General features: G+C 38.6%; 1 protein-coding gene across 21 annotated transcripts in view; it reads left to right on the forward strand.

Moving 5' to 3' along the window:
* The window catches only part of KMT2C (lysine methyltransferase 2C), a 260,160-nt gene that overhangs the window by 97,590 nt on the left and 148,085 nt on the right, over positions 1-14,485 (forward strand). For 18 of the 21 annotated variants that reach the window (XR_011482353.1, XM_070451895.1, XM_070451133.1 and 15 more), the window contains 4 exons: positions 1,948-2,089; positions 7,646-7,846; positions 11,032-11,177; positions 12,121-12,230. Coding sequence is in view for 20 of the 21 variants with exons in the window: in XM_070451895.1 (XP_070307996.1) it covers positions 1,948-2,089; positions 7,646-7,846; positions 11,032-11,177; positions 12,121-12,230 (599 nt within the window). In the remaining variant the exon portion in view is untranslated. The remainder of the gene's footprint in view (positions 1-1,947; positions 2,090-7,645; positions 7,847-11,031; positions 11,178-12,120; positions 12,231-14,485) is intronic. The other 3 variants (XM_070451184.1, XM_070451548.1, XM_070451918.1) reach the window with 1 other exon arrangement.

Here is a 14,485-nt window from a genome sequence, read left to right on the forward strand (position 1 = left end):
ACTTTTGTGGCTGGGGTAGACAGGAGAGACACTATAATTAATAGGCTCCACAAGCTCTTAATTTATGGTCAGCTTTTCTGTTTCAACTTGAAAAAGAACCGTTATTTTAAATAGAAAAGTCAAAACCATCTCTGATGCCTCATTTCATCATTAATTTAATAATTTGACAGGATTTACAGTTATAGTTATCTCTAACTAAACAAATTGCTCGTTTTCAAAATTATTTGTTTGTCAGAATGAAAGTGAAAGTGAAGTCCCTTATTCGTGTCCGGCTCTTTTTGCGACCCTGTGGACTGTAGCCTACCAGGCTCCTCCGTCCTTGGGATTTTGCAGGCAAGAGTCCTGGAGTGGGTTGCCATTTGCTTCTCCAGGGGATCTTCCCGACCCAGGGTCTCCCGCATTGTAGGCAGATGCTTTACCCTCTGAGCCGCCAGGAAAACTGTCAGGATAGCTCCCTAAAATTCATTTTGAATCTAGAAGACTTTGATAGGGAAGTCCTAGTGAAGTGGTGATCTGATCTGAAGGCAGAAAATCAAATTTGATGTCTAAGTGGGTGTTGAACCTGCTAGATGTGCCTTGTATGCAGCAAAAGTGAGGTCTGGAGCTCAGGAGAGGAGTTAGGGTTAGAGATACTGATTTAAAAATCAGGAAGACAGGAGACTGTTGAAACCTGGATAATAATTATGCTCTTCAAAGATGAAAATATTAAGGACATATAGAGAGCTGTACTCACATTTGGAGGTCTCAAGCTAGCTGAAGGGACAGGGATTAGACCTTTTAATCTTTGTTAACAACCTCATGAGATATAGGTATTTTTCTAACTTTACGGGGAGCAAATTGAGTCTGAGAGAGGTGACTTCTACATCAAGCTGCCTAGTTAGTAGTTGGTGGAACTGGTACTTGAGAAGAGGCCCTCAGGGCTCCAAGCTGGGAGTGATCCCTGATGTCCCTGCATTTCAGAAGTGAGGGGGATTTCACTCAGAAGGGGGGACTCCCTTGTGCAGCTGCATTTCCAGTGTTGAGTGGACTCTGGGTGGTTCGTTCTTTTGCCACCTGCGGAGGTGGAGAGAACTGTGCAGGAAGATGGATGCGGTGTAGGAAGGTCCGCTGAGGGAAAAGGTAGTGCAGGGCAGCCCCTCCAGAGAAGGAGAGACAGGGGGAGCTTAGACTACTGGAAGCTGCTGGGTTTTTTGGTTTGGGTATAGTGGTGCAGAAAGCTGTAACAGGTAAATTTCACATCAGAAAAGAAAGATGGCGCCATGAGCATGGGATTTATTGCATTAGGAACGCTGGTGGAGGAATTGTGCCTGTTAATGTCTAACAGTACAGTGTGAGATACAGTGTGGATTTTCCTTAAAGAGAAGAATGGTATTAGGAATAGTGGTGTTTGAAAATCCTCTCAGAGTTAGGTTGCGTCCTAGGAAGGTCTGTGTGGTGTTTAGGGTGGGCATCTTGAGCGTGACTGAAGAAGGCATTGGGGTCAAGGAGTGTTCTGTTCAGTCATTGTGCTCCTAGAATGGCTGATAATTAGAGACTGGCGTGATTGTTTTAAATTAATGGTAATTTCAATTAATAAATTATGAAGGAAATTTTTTACGAGTCACCTTAAAGTGTGTTTGTTTTGTAGAGGACTTGCTGTAATCCTGAAAATAAAGTTCTTAACAGGTTTTACTAAGATCAAAACTTAAGTCAGCGGCAATTTGGAAAGCTATGCTGTTTTACATTATTTTGATTATATGTAGCCTGATGTGCTGCAGTCCATGGGGTCGCAAAGAGTTGGACACAACTTAGCAGCTGAACAACAAATATAAGTTTTTCCTGTGTTTGTTACGTATTGTCATTTGTTGTTTCGTTATTTTTCCTTCATGCTCTCTGCATTATAGATAAATTCACCAAAGAGTGATGTAATGCAAAGTGACTTTTATATTCTCTTGTTTTACTGTTAAGCAGAAGTCAAAGAACAGTCAGCAGAAGAGGACGCGGAAGCGGAAGCGGACAGCAGCAAGCAGCCGGTCCCAGCCCTTCAGCGCTCTGTGTCTGAGGAATCTGCAAGTTCCCTGGTCTCTGTTGCTGTGGAAGCCAAAATCAGGTTCGAGAAGGAATGCAGCTGGGTCAGAGATGAGTGACAGGAAGAAGGGCAGTGAGCTGGCCAAGAGGAAGTTCAGAGAGTGCAAGCTTAGGACGTAAACCTGGGTGGAATTTGAGAGCTGGTGGCTCTGCGTGTCCCTGGGGTGGAGCGTGTCTGGGGCTTACGTGGCTGTAGGACAGAGCCGTGGTCTGGCATGTTACTCTGCTCCCCTCAGACCAGAACAGAGTGTTTGCAGTGTGCAGCTCCTAGAAGAAAAAAGTCAAAACTTTGAGCATAAGGACAGAGTTTTTATTTACTTGTAAATGTAAGCTTATACTCTTGTTCTTTACCCTCTCTCATTTTTTTAAAAGAAGAAATACAGGATGTTATAACCTCAGTGTATATTTTAGCTTTGGAGTCTTGCTAATTTTTTAGATCTTTCTTGGAAGACATGAATAAAACTGAAACCATCCATTAGTTGACTATTCCCGTCTTCTTGAACTGTTTTCTGTCTTTTGCTCTCGGCACATCTCCCTTCTTGTTTTGTCTTTTGCTGGCTTCTGTGGAGACCTCCCCGGACTTTGTAATGTTGGAGTCCTCAGGTTGAAGTCCTCAACATGTTCACTTCTGTTCAGTCTGATAGCTAGGTCCTGTCTGTGTGCCGATGAACACACATTTGTATTTCCAGGGCCAACCTTTCTCTGCACTCTGGACTTACCTGTCCATGTCTCTGCCTGACATCACTATTTGGAAGTATTCTAGACACTGCACTCATAACACGTCCAAAAGCACTCTTGATTCTTGACCCCATGCCTACCCCAAATCTTCTCCCCAGGATTTCTTAATTTGTATAAATATTAGCAATATTCATCCAGTTGTTTAGACCAAAACCTTTTGAGTTAATCCTGATGTCTATCTTTTCTCATACCTCACACCCTGAATTTTGTAGCTCGACTTTGGAAGATGTCGCAGACAAGTACTCACCGTCTTACCTTGCCTACCATCTTGGTTCAAGTCCCTGTTATCCTTGCTACTGCTAAGTCACTTCAGTCGTGTCCGACTCTGTGTGACCCCATCCCTGGGATTCTCCAGGCAAGAACACTGGAGTGGGTTGCCATTTCCTTCTCCAACGCATGGAAGTGAAAAGTGAAAGTGAAGTCGCTCAGTCGTGTCTGACTCTTTACAACCCCACGGACTGCAGCCTACCAGGCTCCTCCGTCCGTGGGATTTTCCAGGCAAGAGAGCTGGAGTGGGGTGCCACTGCCTTCTGTTATCCTTAGGAGGCAACAGTTACCTTTTAGCATAGCTGCAGAAATGATCATTCTAAAACATAAATTAAGTTTCCCTCAAACTCTCTTTAATGGCTATCTCTTCTATTTACATTAAATATTTCAATAATAGTAAAAATTTCAAATCCCTACCATGATCTGCATCTTGGAAGGTTTGAAAATTTTCAAAATGAAAGATAAAAAATAAACAGTCCACACTGTATTTACCCATTATTTCTGCTTTATTTCCCTTTGTTACACTTTTTATTTCCTAGCAGTTCATTTGATTATTTGTCCCCCTTACTTTTATGTGAGCTCTGTGAAAGCAATATTTTTCTCCACTTTTTTATTGCACTGATAATTTTTTTCTATTGATTGCACATTATATTTTGTTTTAAAGATGATATCCCTGAAGGCTCATGTTTCTTTTTTTTTTCCCCTTGGCCACACCCTGAGGCATGCAAGATCTTAGTTCCCGGACCAGGGATCAAACCCCCAGCCTAGCAGCGAAAGTGCTGAGTCCTAACCACTGGACCCCCAGGGAATTCTCAAGACTCATGTTTTTTTTGTTGTTGTTTTCCAGTCGCTAAGTTGTGTCTGACTCCTTGGGACCCCATGAACTGCACCTTCCCTCACTTTCACTGTCTCCCTGAGATTGCTCAGATTCCGGTCTGTTGAGTCGGTGATGCCATCCAACCATCTCATCCTCTGTTGCCCCCTTCTCCTCTTGCCCTTAGTCTTTTCCAGCATCAGGGTCTTTTCCAGTGAGTCAGCTCTTCGCATCAGCTGCCAAAGTATTGGAGCTTCACCTTCGCATCAGTCCTTCCAATGAATATTCAGGACTGATTTCCTTTAGAATTGACTGTTTTGATCTTGCAGTCCAAGGGACTCTCAGGAGTCTTCTCCAGCACCACAGTTCAAAAGCATCAATTCTTTAGTGCTCAGCCTTCTCTATGCTCCCAAGTCTCACATCTCACATCATCTCAACTCACAACATCTCACATCAGTTAGTAGTAGTACCTAACTATTGGAAAAACCATAGCTTTGACTATGTTTCTTTATGAATTTCAGTTTGAAAGAACTTCAGATTTACAGTTCTAATTGATTTCTTAGATTTAGCAGTATAAATGCTTTATCATTTTCATATCTCTTTGCATTGATCATCTAGCGTTTTATTTTCTAGTGATTTAAATACATCCTATTTCTGTTTTCTTTGTTGGCCCCCAACCTTTTGCTTAGTTTTAAAAACTCAGCTTTAGTTTATATACAGTAAAACGCACCCATTTAGTGGGTTTTGACAGTTGCATACTGTCATATAACCATACAATGACAAAGGTAAAGAACAGTTCCGTCATACTGAAAAATTCCCCCAGGCTCATTTGCTGTCACCCTGACCCCACCTTCTGCCCAAGGCAGTCACTTACATATTTTCTGACCCTGTAGTTTTGCCTTTGCAATAACATCATGTGAACAGAATTGTGAATCGTGTGTCCTTTTGATTCTGGCGTTTTAACTTAGCATTATGCTTCGGAGAGTCACCTGTGTGGTTGCATATGTCAGTAGTTGTCTCCTTTTTATTGCTGAGGTGACTTCTGTTTTATGTCTGCCGCAGTTTATCATTTCCCAGTTAAGGGATGTTTGGGTAGTTTCTGCTTTGGGGCAGTTATGAATAAAATTGGGATAAATATTCACTTGCAGGTTTTGGTGTGAACCATAGCGTTTTTATTTCACTTAGCTAGCTAAATACCTAAGAGAGAAGTAATTTTTAAAAGAAAATGCTGAAGTATTTTTCAGTGGAGCTGTACTGTTTTGCTTTCCCACGCATGGTGTGGAGTGGATTGGCAGGACATTTCTTGTTCTGCTTCACCTTTACCCTCCTGTGAACACTGTCTCTGTGTCCTGGGGGTCCTGCCATTGCCTCGCGAAAGGAGACCTGGCCTGGTCTGGTTCTAGGACGGAGCCTTGCCCCTCCTCCACTGTAGAGGTCTCCTTCCCACCCCACATTCCTCCGTCTGCAGCTGGTCTTGAGCATTGCAGGTGGAAACTTTTTCTCTTTCTGCCACCCTGTGGCTTTTGCTCCCCCTGGGAAAATGGAGGAGGAAGAACTGGCTGGGTCTCTGTGTCCTCCCCGGGTGGCTGCGCTTCGGCCCCCAGATTTGTCCCATGACCGGTGCGTTCCCAGGGCTCTTGCCCAGGCCCCGGTGGTGGCCCTGAGCCGCTGGGGAGGGGCGTGGAGAGAAGCTGGTGATTGGGCTAAATTCACCGCGTGTCTGCAGGTCCCAGATGCTGTGTAGTCTCTTACCCCTCCGCTTGGCCTGGAGCAGTTTGTACAGTTGTCACTGAATTCATAGCCCGCTTAGACGACACCCGGGGGCCTCCTCCTCAGCTTAAGCAAGTGCTTGTGTCTTCTCTGGTCTTGGAGGCGCCTTTCGTCCAGTTGCAGGTGAATTGGCTGCTCTATGACTTCTGTAATCAGAAGTGTTCAAGAAAAGTGAATTTGTATGTTGTGACCATGGGCCAGAGCTCTCTGTGACTTCCACCTCCAGAACGGAAGCTGGGAGTTTTCCTTGTGCATCCTTTAAACTTAGCAATAAATTACTCTGTCTGTCTTTATATCCTATATCTCTTGTAACATTCCTGTTTCTTTAATAATTTGAATATTTCTCTAAAAAATTTTCGTTGTGGGTCTGTTGCGTGGTGAAATTTCTGAGGTCTTCTAGAGACCTGGGAATGATTTTGTTATACCATCACATGTGAGTGATAGTTTTGGATATAAATTGAAGTTTAAGCTATTTTTTTGTTAGTATTAACGCTTTAAAAGTATTGCTCCATTTCCTAGTCAGTTGATGTTGATGTCCATCTGATTGTTGCTCGTCATAGGTAACGTTTCTAGGGGACAAAAAAAGCAGAGACAGGGTATGCTGAAAAAAATGTAAATTTTAATAGCTTAAAGAAAATTATAAATAAGAAAATTTAAAAATTAATAAAATACTGGCCAAGGATATTGATGGATAGCATCCTTGAGGCAAGAAGAACATGTTTCCCACATTGGACTTCATTTTTCTGAAAGTAGGCCACATGTAATTGTGTGTGTGTGGGGTGTGTGTGTGTGTGTATCAATAGGCAGCACATTTATTACAAAATGGAAATAGATAGTATTGGAAACACTTAAAATAGATAGCTTTTACTTTTTTTTAAAAAAAGGCAGTTTATCAAGAGAGGTCCAATATGAATTTAACTTATGTTAAACATTATCTGAAAAGATTGTAGATAGTTCTTATCACCTGTTAATGCAAGACTGGGATAGAGACTACAGAGGTGATGGAAACTTCAGTACTTGAGAAGAAGGATTTGAGGGTAGCAGCCATAAATATGTTAAGAAGAGAAAATATATCCAAGAGGAGTGGTTCTTTTTCATTGTTTTTTTCCTAAGACTCCTTACTAAGTGTATTTTCCATAAATATATATATTGTTTTTTGTCCTTTAGCTTTTAAGGTGCTCTCTTTTTAAAACAAATAATAGATTTTATTGTTTAGAACTACTTCAGGTTTACAGAAAAATTAAGTGGATGGAACAGAGTTCCCAAACCCAGTCTTCCCCTGCCTCCCTGTCCCCTGTTGTTAGCATCTTGCATTAGTTTGGTACCTGTGTTACAACTGATAAACCAGTATTGATACATTATTATTAAAGTTCTTAGTTGCTAGTGTTCATTCTTTGTGTTACATAGTTCTGAGTTTTGATCAGTGTGTGATGTCATGATGCCTTAGTTACAGTGTAGCAAATGAAAGGTCTCACTGCTCCAGGTTCCTCTCTTCCCCTGCTCTCGGACCCTGTCTGTCCCTTCCCCCTCCTCCATCACTAACTGCTCATTAACCCACTTACATTTATATTTGTATATCTCTGTGTGTGTGTATCATGCATAATGAATGTTCCATCTGGTTAAATAAAATTTGGTTACCACTTGCTTTACACAGCTGGGATATAATTGAGTGGCCATTAAACCATACCCTCTTGCCCAACCTTAGCTTTTTACTTTATTCCTTTTTAATACTTTGATGTTTTTTGGAATCAGATTTAAAGGAAAATTGTTTTTCTAAGTACAAAATATAATTTTGGGGTATATTTACTATTTCTAAAAATAATGCTGTAGAAAAATAGAATTGTAAATGTATGATTACTATAGATTTAAACACTTAGCTTGCACTAAAGTCAGTATTTAATTTTAAAACACAAGTATTTCTGCAGTTGTCTGGAGCTTGAAATAGTTAAATAAAACTGCTTCTCTCTTTCTTCCTTTTCATTTTGCCAGTGAACAGCTCTGCGCTTTTTGTTACTGTGGTGAAAAAAGTTCCTTAGGACAAGGAGACTTAAAACAATTTAGAGTAACGCCTGGGTTTATTTTGCCCTGGAAAAATCAGCCCTCTATCAAGAAAGATGTTGATGACAACAGCAATGGAACTTGTGAGAAAACACAAAACTCAGCACCACGAAAACAAAGAGGACAGAGAAAGTAAGTGGTTTTGAATATAAATGGGTCAAATGCAGTAAGACTATATATAGTTGATTTTCATTGAAATGTTTAAGACTATGTGAATGGGATTGTTACCAAATGATTTCTTGTATTTCCAACATCCATACAATGCTTTATGACTCACCATTAACCCAGCAAACATTTTCTCAAAAAATTCTTTATTTTAAAATAAGTTTAGTTGTATATTTAACAAAAAAGAAGAAAACTTTAATGAGCATAATATAAGCCTAGAGGGGATTCATATAAAGAGAATGAAAAATTTTTTAAATTAATGAGATCTTTCTTTCCTTTTTCTAAATGTTTTAAATAGTTTGTAAGAATATAACAACAGAATTGCAAAACCAAAGTGGTTTTTACTACTCATGTCCTTTAAGTCATTTATTTGTTTGTGTTTACGCTTTAGAGAATGGTGAACTGTCTTGTAAACACTTACACTATAATACAGTGTTAACTTTCTTTCCTTCTGAGTAATCATATGCTGCCCTTTCTAAAGTTAAAGAAGGTCTTTTTTAAATAAAAAAATTAATACATGTATATAGTTGTAAATCAACTATAATTAAAAAACATTTACTATTTGTATAATCATACATGTATGTCTATATTCATGGATGTTTTAGTTCCCTGAAACTCTTATCTAATATGTTTACTTTTGAAGTTAAAATTTTTTTATATGTTGTAGTTTTGTTTGAAGGCCATCTTCATATGTGGACTTGGCTCTGGTAGTTGGGGGAGTAGAAGTTTCTGTGGTTGATGAGAAAGTGTAAAAATTAATGTAGCTTGGAAGGCTCGCCAGCTCTGGCCCTTGGGGCTGATGATGTAATCACCCGAGTGCCTGCCCGGCTGGCGGCCAGAGTTAAGTACTGAGGCGCTGTTGTGTTGTGCTTATTTGATTGGCTCCTTCTTTTGGACTGCTGCCAGTGCCTTGAAGACGTGAAGTAGGAAATGAAACAATAACAAGAAAAACTCTTTTAAAAGAATTTAAGGTGGAACAGCTAAAGGAAGTTCAGAAGTACTGTATTTAGAGTTTTGATGTTTTAAAGGCCATTCCTTGCTTTACCTTTCGTAATCAACTTGAGCGCTCACATTCTAATAAAGTATATCAGAAGTCCAGGAAACTTACAAAGTTCATCAGTCATTAGTAAATGTAATGGATTGGACCAGGTTATATCTTATATTCATTGAATGATGGCAATTAGTGAAGAACTGTTCTGGGAAGTACAGTTGGGTTTCATTTATTTATTTATTTTATAAGCTTAGTTAATTTTTAATGAAAACTTTTATGAGCTAAAAATAATTATGTAAAAAATAACCTTGGTTTAGTGAAAGTCTTTATATGCACTTAAGTGTTCAACTAAAGTTATTAAGTGATGATAACAGGCCAGTTAATGGACCTTAGGAATAAAGCATGTTTGCAAAATTTGGAAATCATTTAGCTTGGTAATGATTTTAAATATTTACAATATTTATGTTGCTAATGAGTTGTAAACCAGATAGACAGCCAGTTAATTTTTTTAATTTGAAAAGCAGGATTTTAAAATAGTTTTTCCCTCATAGTGTACTAAATATAAGAATATATAAGCAAGGGATCATTTCCTCTCCTCTTGGTTTGTTTTAGACTTAAACTTCAGGGGAAGGGCTGTGTATTTCTGCTGTTTCCTAAGCCAGGCTTCTATAACCCTTAGGGTTGACATCACATTGTCTGCATACACACTGACTGTAAAACCTTAAGGTCAAATTTGACTAACTTGCTGGTTAGGAACTGGTTAGTAATATAATATTTAGTCATTCCATTGGTTTTTATATCTGTGCCCCCATCAAATTCTGGTGTAAAGAAAGTATGTTTAAACAACACGTTCATCGTTATAGACAAACTGTTGGTCTTTTTTTTCCTCCTAATAAATTGGCAATGATTAGTAATGAAGGTATATTTTCAGGAAGGGAGAGATTATATTTATAGGAGGTTTGTTCTTATTTGTTTCACAGTGGGCATTCATAAAAATGAGATTTGGAATTAGCATAGCATGGTGAACTTTAAAAAAAAAGTCTGTGCATTTCTAATGCTGCACGTAAAAATACAGGTTATTTTTTATGTGGTTTGATATTTAAATGTACTTACTGAAAAATGTTAATACTTTTTCTCTTTCAATGATTCCAGGTATAAAAAAGTTTAGTTCCCTGGTCATTGTGCTGATTTTCTCTTAATAAGAATCATGATAAATATCCAGCAGACAGATGTGCAGTGAGTTATGATCTATATTCAATAGTGACTTAATCCAGAATTATCATCAGGCTGAATACTTTGATAGCAGGAGAAAATTGAAGTTTTAGTGCTAACCACCTGATTTCCTGTGTTTACTGTTAGACACAATAGCAGTCATTGTTTACTTACCAGTCTCAATGAACATTTGAAGCTTTAGGGCTCTGAAAGTCTGAAACCTCCCATCTGTGGTGTATCTTATCCAGCGTTCACTTTTATCAGGAACTTTTTGCTGTTGTTACACTGTTTCCCTCATTCCCAAGTCACCGGTAGGTAGCTGTTTTGGTTTTGCTTTTGACTTCTGGTTTGTGAGGTAAAGTCTTAGCGGAAGGTACATGTAGCGTCGCAGCATAGATCGGCTGTCAAGATTGCCGAGGGGACATACAAATGCACCCGCTGACACGTTCCCCTCCCCTTGCCTCCCTTGTCACACTTCGTAGTGGGTTTTCACTTCCCCTGGGAAATAGCCTTTCTTTCTGTAAACTTAACTGCCGACTCTGTTGTTGGTAGCCCTTACCATAAAGCATGTTAGAGATTTCTGATTTGCTCCAGTTAAGTTTTTTAAGCATTTAAGTAAGGCCAAAGGGAATATTCCTTTTATATGACAGCATACAGTTCCTGACTAGAATAGTAGAATGTCAGTTAAAAAATTACAGATATATAACATTTCCTTACGGATTTGAAGACTTTTTTTTTAGTTGTTGCTTACATGATATAATATAGCTACTCAGTTTTATATTAATATTCATGTTATGAACAATGACATATATTCTAGAAGTTGTTTTATAAGCAGTTTATGCAAAATAAAATTGATTTGGCAATACCTTATATTTAAGTCATTATGAAGCGAAACAGTTTTCTCCTTGTTTTCATTTTCACATTTGTTTTGTTTTGTTTTCTTTTCCAGGGAACGGCCTCAGCAGAGTTTCGTGACTTGTGTCAGTGTGAGCACGCAGACTGCTTCAGACGATCAGCCTGGTAAACTGTGGGATGAACTCAGTCTGGTTGGCCTTCCCGATGCCATTGATGTCCAAGCCTTATTTGATCCTACAGGTATGAGCCAGTCGTCAATAATAGCTACCTCTTGATTCTGCAAGGCCAATTATCAACTTAATATTAAATAGCATTCATCTAGAAATAATTATTGCCATTGTTAAAAACATCTTTGTTAAATATGCCTGCTTAGGTAAAATAAATTGTCTAATTATGTTTATCTAACTTATTTAGCATCTGCACAGGGCCATACTGGGCTGGATGCTTTTATAAATATTTGCATTTGCACTCGTGTAGACAGCAGTGCCATGGAAATCTGACAGTTGCAGAAAGAGAGATTATAAAGGGATCTGTGAAAACTTGGGAGCATGGCAGTCTGGGTCTTCCTAAAGTAGGAGTGAAGGATGATAGATCTTAGCTGTGTGGATGTCCTGTAATACAGTGTAGTAGCCCATATTTATGACTCAGTGCTGTTGGGGCTTTGAGTAAATTTCATTCTGTAGTTGAACTGCATATAATTGTTCAAGTGATAGAGAATTTAAAGACTGAGCTGTTATCAATGATTGGTGTGGAATGCAGTGGAAGAGTGGTGTATATATAGTTTGTCATAAAGTATGAGATAAATTTACTTTATATTTATGTAAATATACCAAATAAAAATACAGTAATATTTAAATAAAATGACTAGAAATTAATTTCTTTGTTGAAGAAGCAATCATTGATACAGTGTGCATTAGACTCACTTGGAGGGCTTGTTAACATAGGCTTCTTGTCACCATGGCAAGAGTGTTTGATTCGTAGGTCTTGGTTGTGATCTAAGATTTGCATTTATCACAAGTTCCCGGATGATGCATTTTGAGAAGGGCTGCTTTAGTGGAATCACAAATATAGGATGCGTTGTATATTCACGTTAGAATCGACTGAAGGATTTTACATCTTTAATTATTAGCGTTAACATGTTTAATGTTTACTTATTTGCTTCTTTTCACTTTAACCATGTTAGGCACTTGTTGGGCTCACCACCGTTGTGTGGAGTGGTCACTGGGGGTGTGCCAGATGGAAGAACCGTTATTAGTGAACGTGGACAGAGCTGTTGTCTCAGGGAGCACAGAAGTAAGTGGAAGAAACACATATTTAAACCATAACTTTATAACATTTGCTGTGTCAACATGAAGATTCACTTGTAAGATTTATTAAATGATTAATGTAAAAACCCTTAAAATAGGAAATTACTGATATCCAAGGGTAGTTTGTGCAGACCACTAGATTATATAGTATGTTAAGTTGTGCAGTAAAGACCAGTCTTTAAATAATTTACATTTAAATAAGAAATTAAAATTTTTAGAAATGGAGATTACTGACTGTACTTAGGCATCTTACTCTTTTAAGACAAAACTCTTTGACTAGATTTAAATTAGGAGAGACAGGATTTGACACGTCTTTAGTCCACAGTGTGAGCTAGTTCTGTTTGCTATTTTAAAAATTGATTAAAATAATTTCTTTTCAGTCAAGTTGGCAGTTTGGTTTGTCTTTCTGGCACTATCCCAAAGCGATACCATATACACAGTCTGCCGTCTTTCAGAGCTTTCACTGTGACTTTCAATCAAAAAATAAATGCAGCATTTACCTTCTATCTATAAAGGCAACAAACCCTGTGAAGTAAAATTGCTTTGCTACTTAAAAATTCCCCTTGGTTTTTGACAAATATGTTTGGGAGAAGTGAAAACAAGCCTTCCAAAGGAATATTAAAAGTGGAATTTTTTGCCATAGAAATTACACAGATTTAATACAGGTAAACCTTTCAAAGGTATAGTTGAGACAAGGATTTAGATTTAAGTAATTATTCAGTTATTGTAACATTTGCTTTACTCAGATAATCAAAGTGACCTAATTTAAGTGGACGAGTCACTCTCACCTCACGATTAGTCAAGTTAGAGTGTTTGTTTTGGAAGTGTGACCTTACATTTAAAGGCTTACATTATTACCACATTTTGAACAGTATAATGCCCGGTAATGATTTCCATAGTCTGAGCATACTTGATGGCCAGGTCATCGTTGTGATAGGTCATGGAGCTGATTCTTCCATGAGCTTCTTAAAAGTAGTTTTGGAATATTTTGTGACAGTGAGAAGCAGAAGTGTTATAGGAAAGGCAGTGAAGAATAGTGAAAGGGCCCTTTGTGGTGTTGGGTTGTTGAACTGTAGCAGCTTATTTTTGATAAGGCCGTAGGGAAATGGGCACTCATATGCCTTGTGGACAGGAATGCAAATGGGTGCATATCTTCTGGAGAGAAGGTTGGTAGTACCCCACAAACTATATATGCACTTATCTTTTGACCTTTCTGAGATTCTGTCCTGAAAATATGCCTTCAATAATACAGAAACTTGTGCCATTAAAGGTTAATAATTGCTAGCGTTGTTTAATTTGCAAAATACTGTAAAAAACCTAAATGACCACACAGAATAGAATGATTGAGTAAGCTATATATATCTTTTTGTATAGCTCTGATTCCTGGAACCATAGGAATGTTTCACTTAGCCTGTAAATAAGCAATTACAGCTGTCTGGGCTCTGGGGGAACCTTAAAAGGAAGAGCAAAATTCACAGTGAAGGGGGTAGAGAAGAAACTAAGTGCTGAAAAATAGTATATTGACTGGACACCCATAAAGCTAAAGACAAAATCAAACAAAAACTGCACACACATGCCGTAAGCTAGTGAGCACTATTCTAAAATGAGTTTTGTTGTGTTAGAATGGTTATCAGAGGTATCAATATAAACTCATGGTTTTTAGTATTCATATGGACAGATGATACTGAAATCCAGGTGTATGTATATGCAAGTGTTAGTATGCATGTATTTAACTCCTAGCTCTGTCCCTCTGAAAGCCTAGAACCAGTGACTTCTAGCAGTGAGCCTGTCAAGTGCCCAGGTCTTGGTTTGTAACCAGTGTTCTCCAATAAAAAGGACCAAGGCTCTTGGAAGTGGCTCACAGTGCAGGGGAAATACAAGATGAGGTGCCAGAAAGCAAGGAAGTGCTGATTGAGATGGAGACTTGTTAAAAGGAGCTCCTAAGAGCTGGACCAATTTGAGCAATAACAAAAATTAATGATAGTCTTGGGTTTTCATCCATAGAATGATCCACACTGCTAAATAGATAAATAAGTAGCAGAGGTCAAGTTACATCACTTCTCTGCTTAACACTCTTCAGCTACTTCCCATTTTATTAAGAAAAAAAAAAAAAAAAAAAGCCAGCCGTTGCTGACCCTCTGGGCTGCCATGATCTTCACGATCCCCTCAGACGCTTCTGAGACATTGCTCACAGTAACTCTTACCCGGCCTCGCTGCCTTCAGCTGCCCTGACCTCCTGGG

This window comes from Odocoileus virginianus, chromosome 1, assembly GCF_023699985.2.
Source record: "Odocoileus virginianus isolate 20LAN1187 ecotype Illinois chromosome 1, Ovbor_1.2, whole genome shotgun sequence".
NCBI classification, from domain to species: domain Eukaryota; kingdom Metazoa; phylum Chordata; class Mammalia; order Artiodactyla; family Cervidae; genus Odocoileus; species Odocoileus virginianus.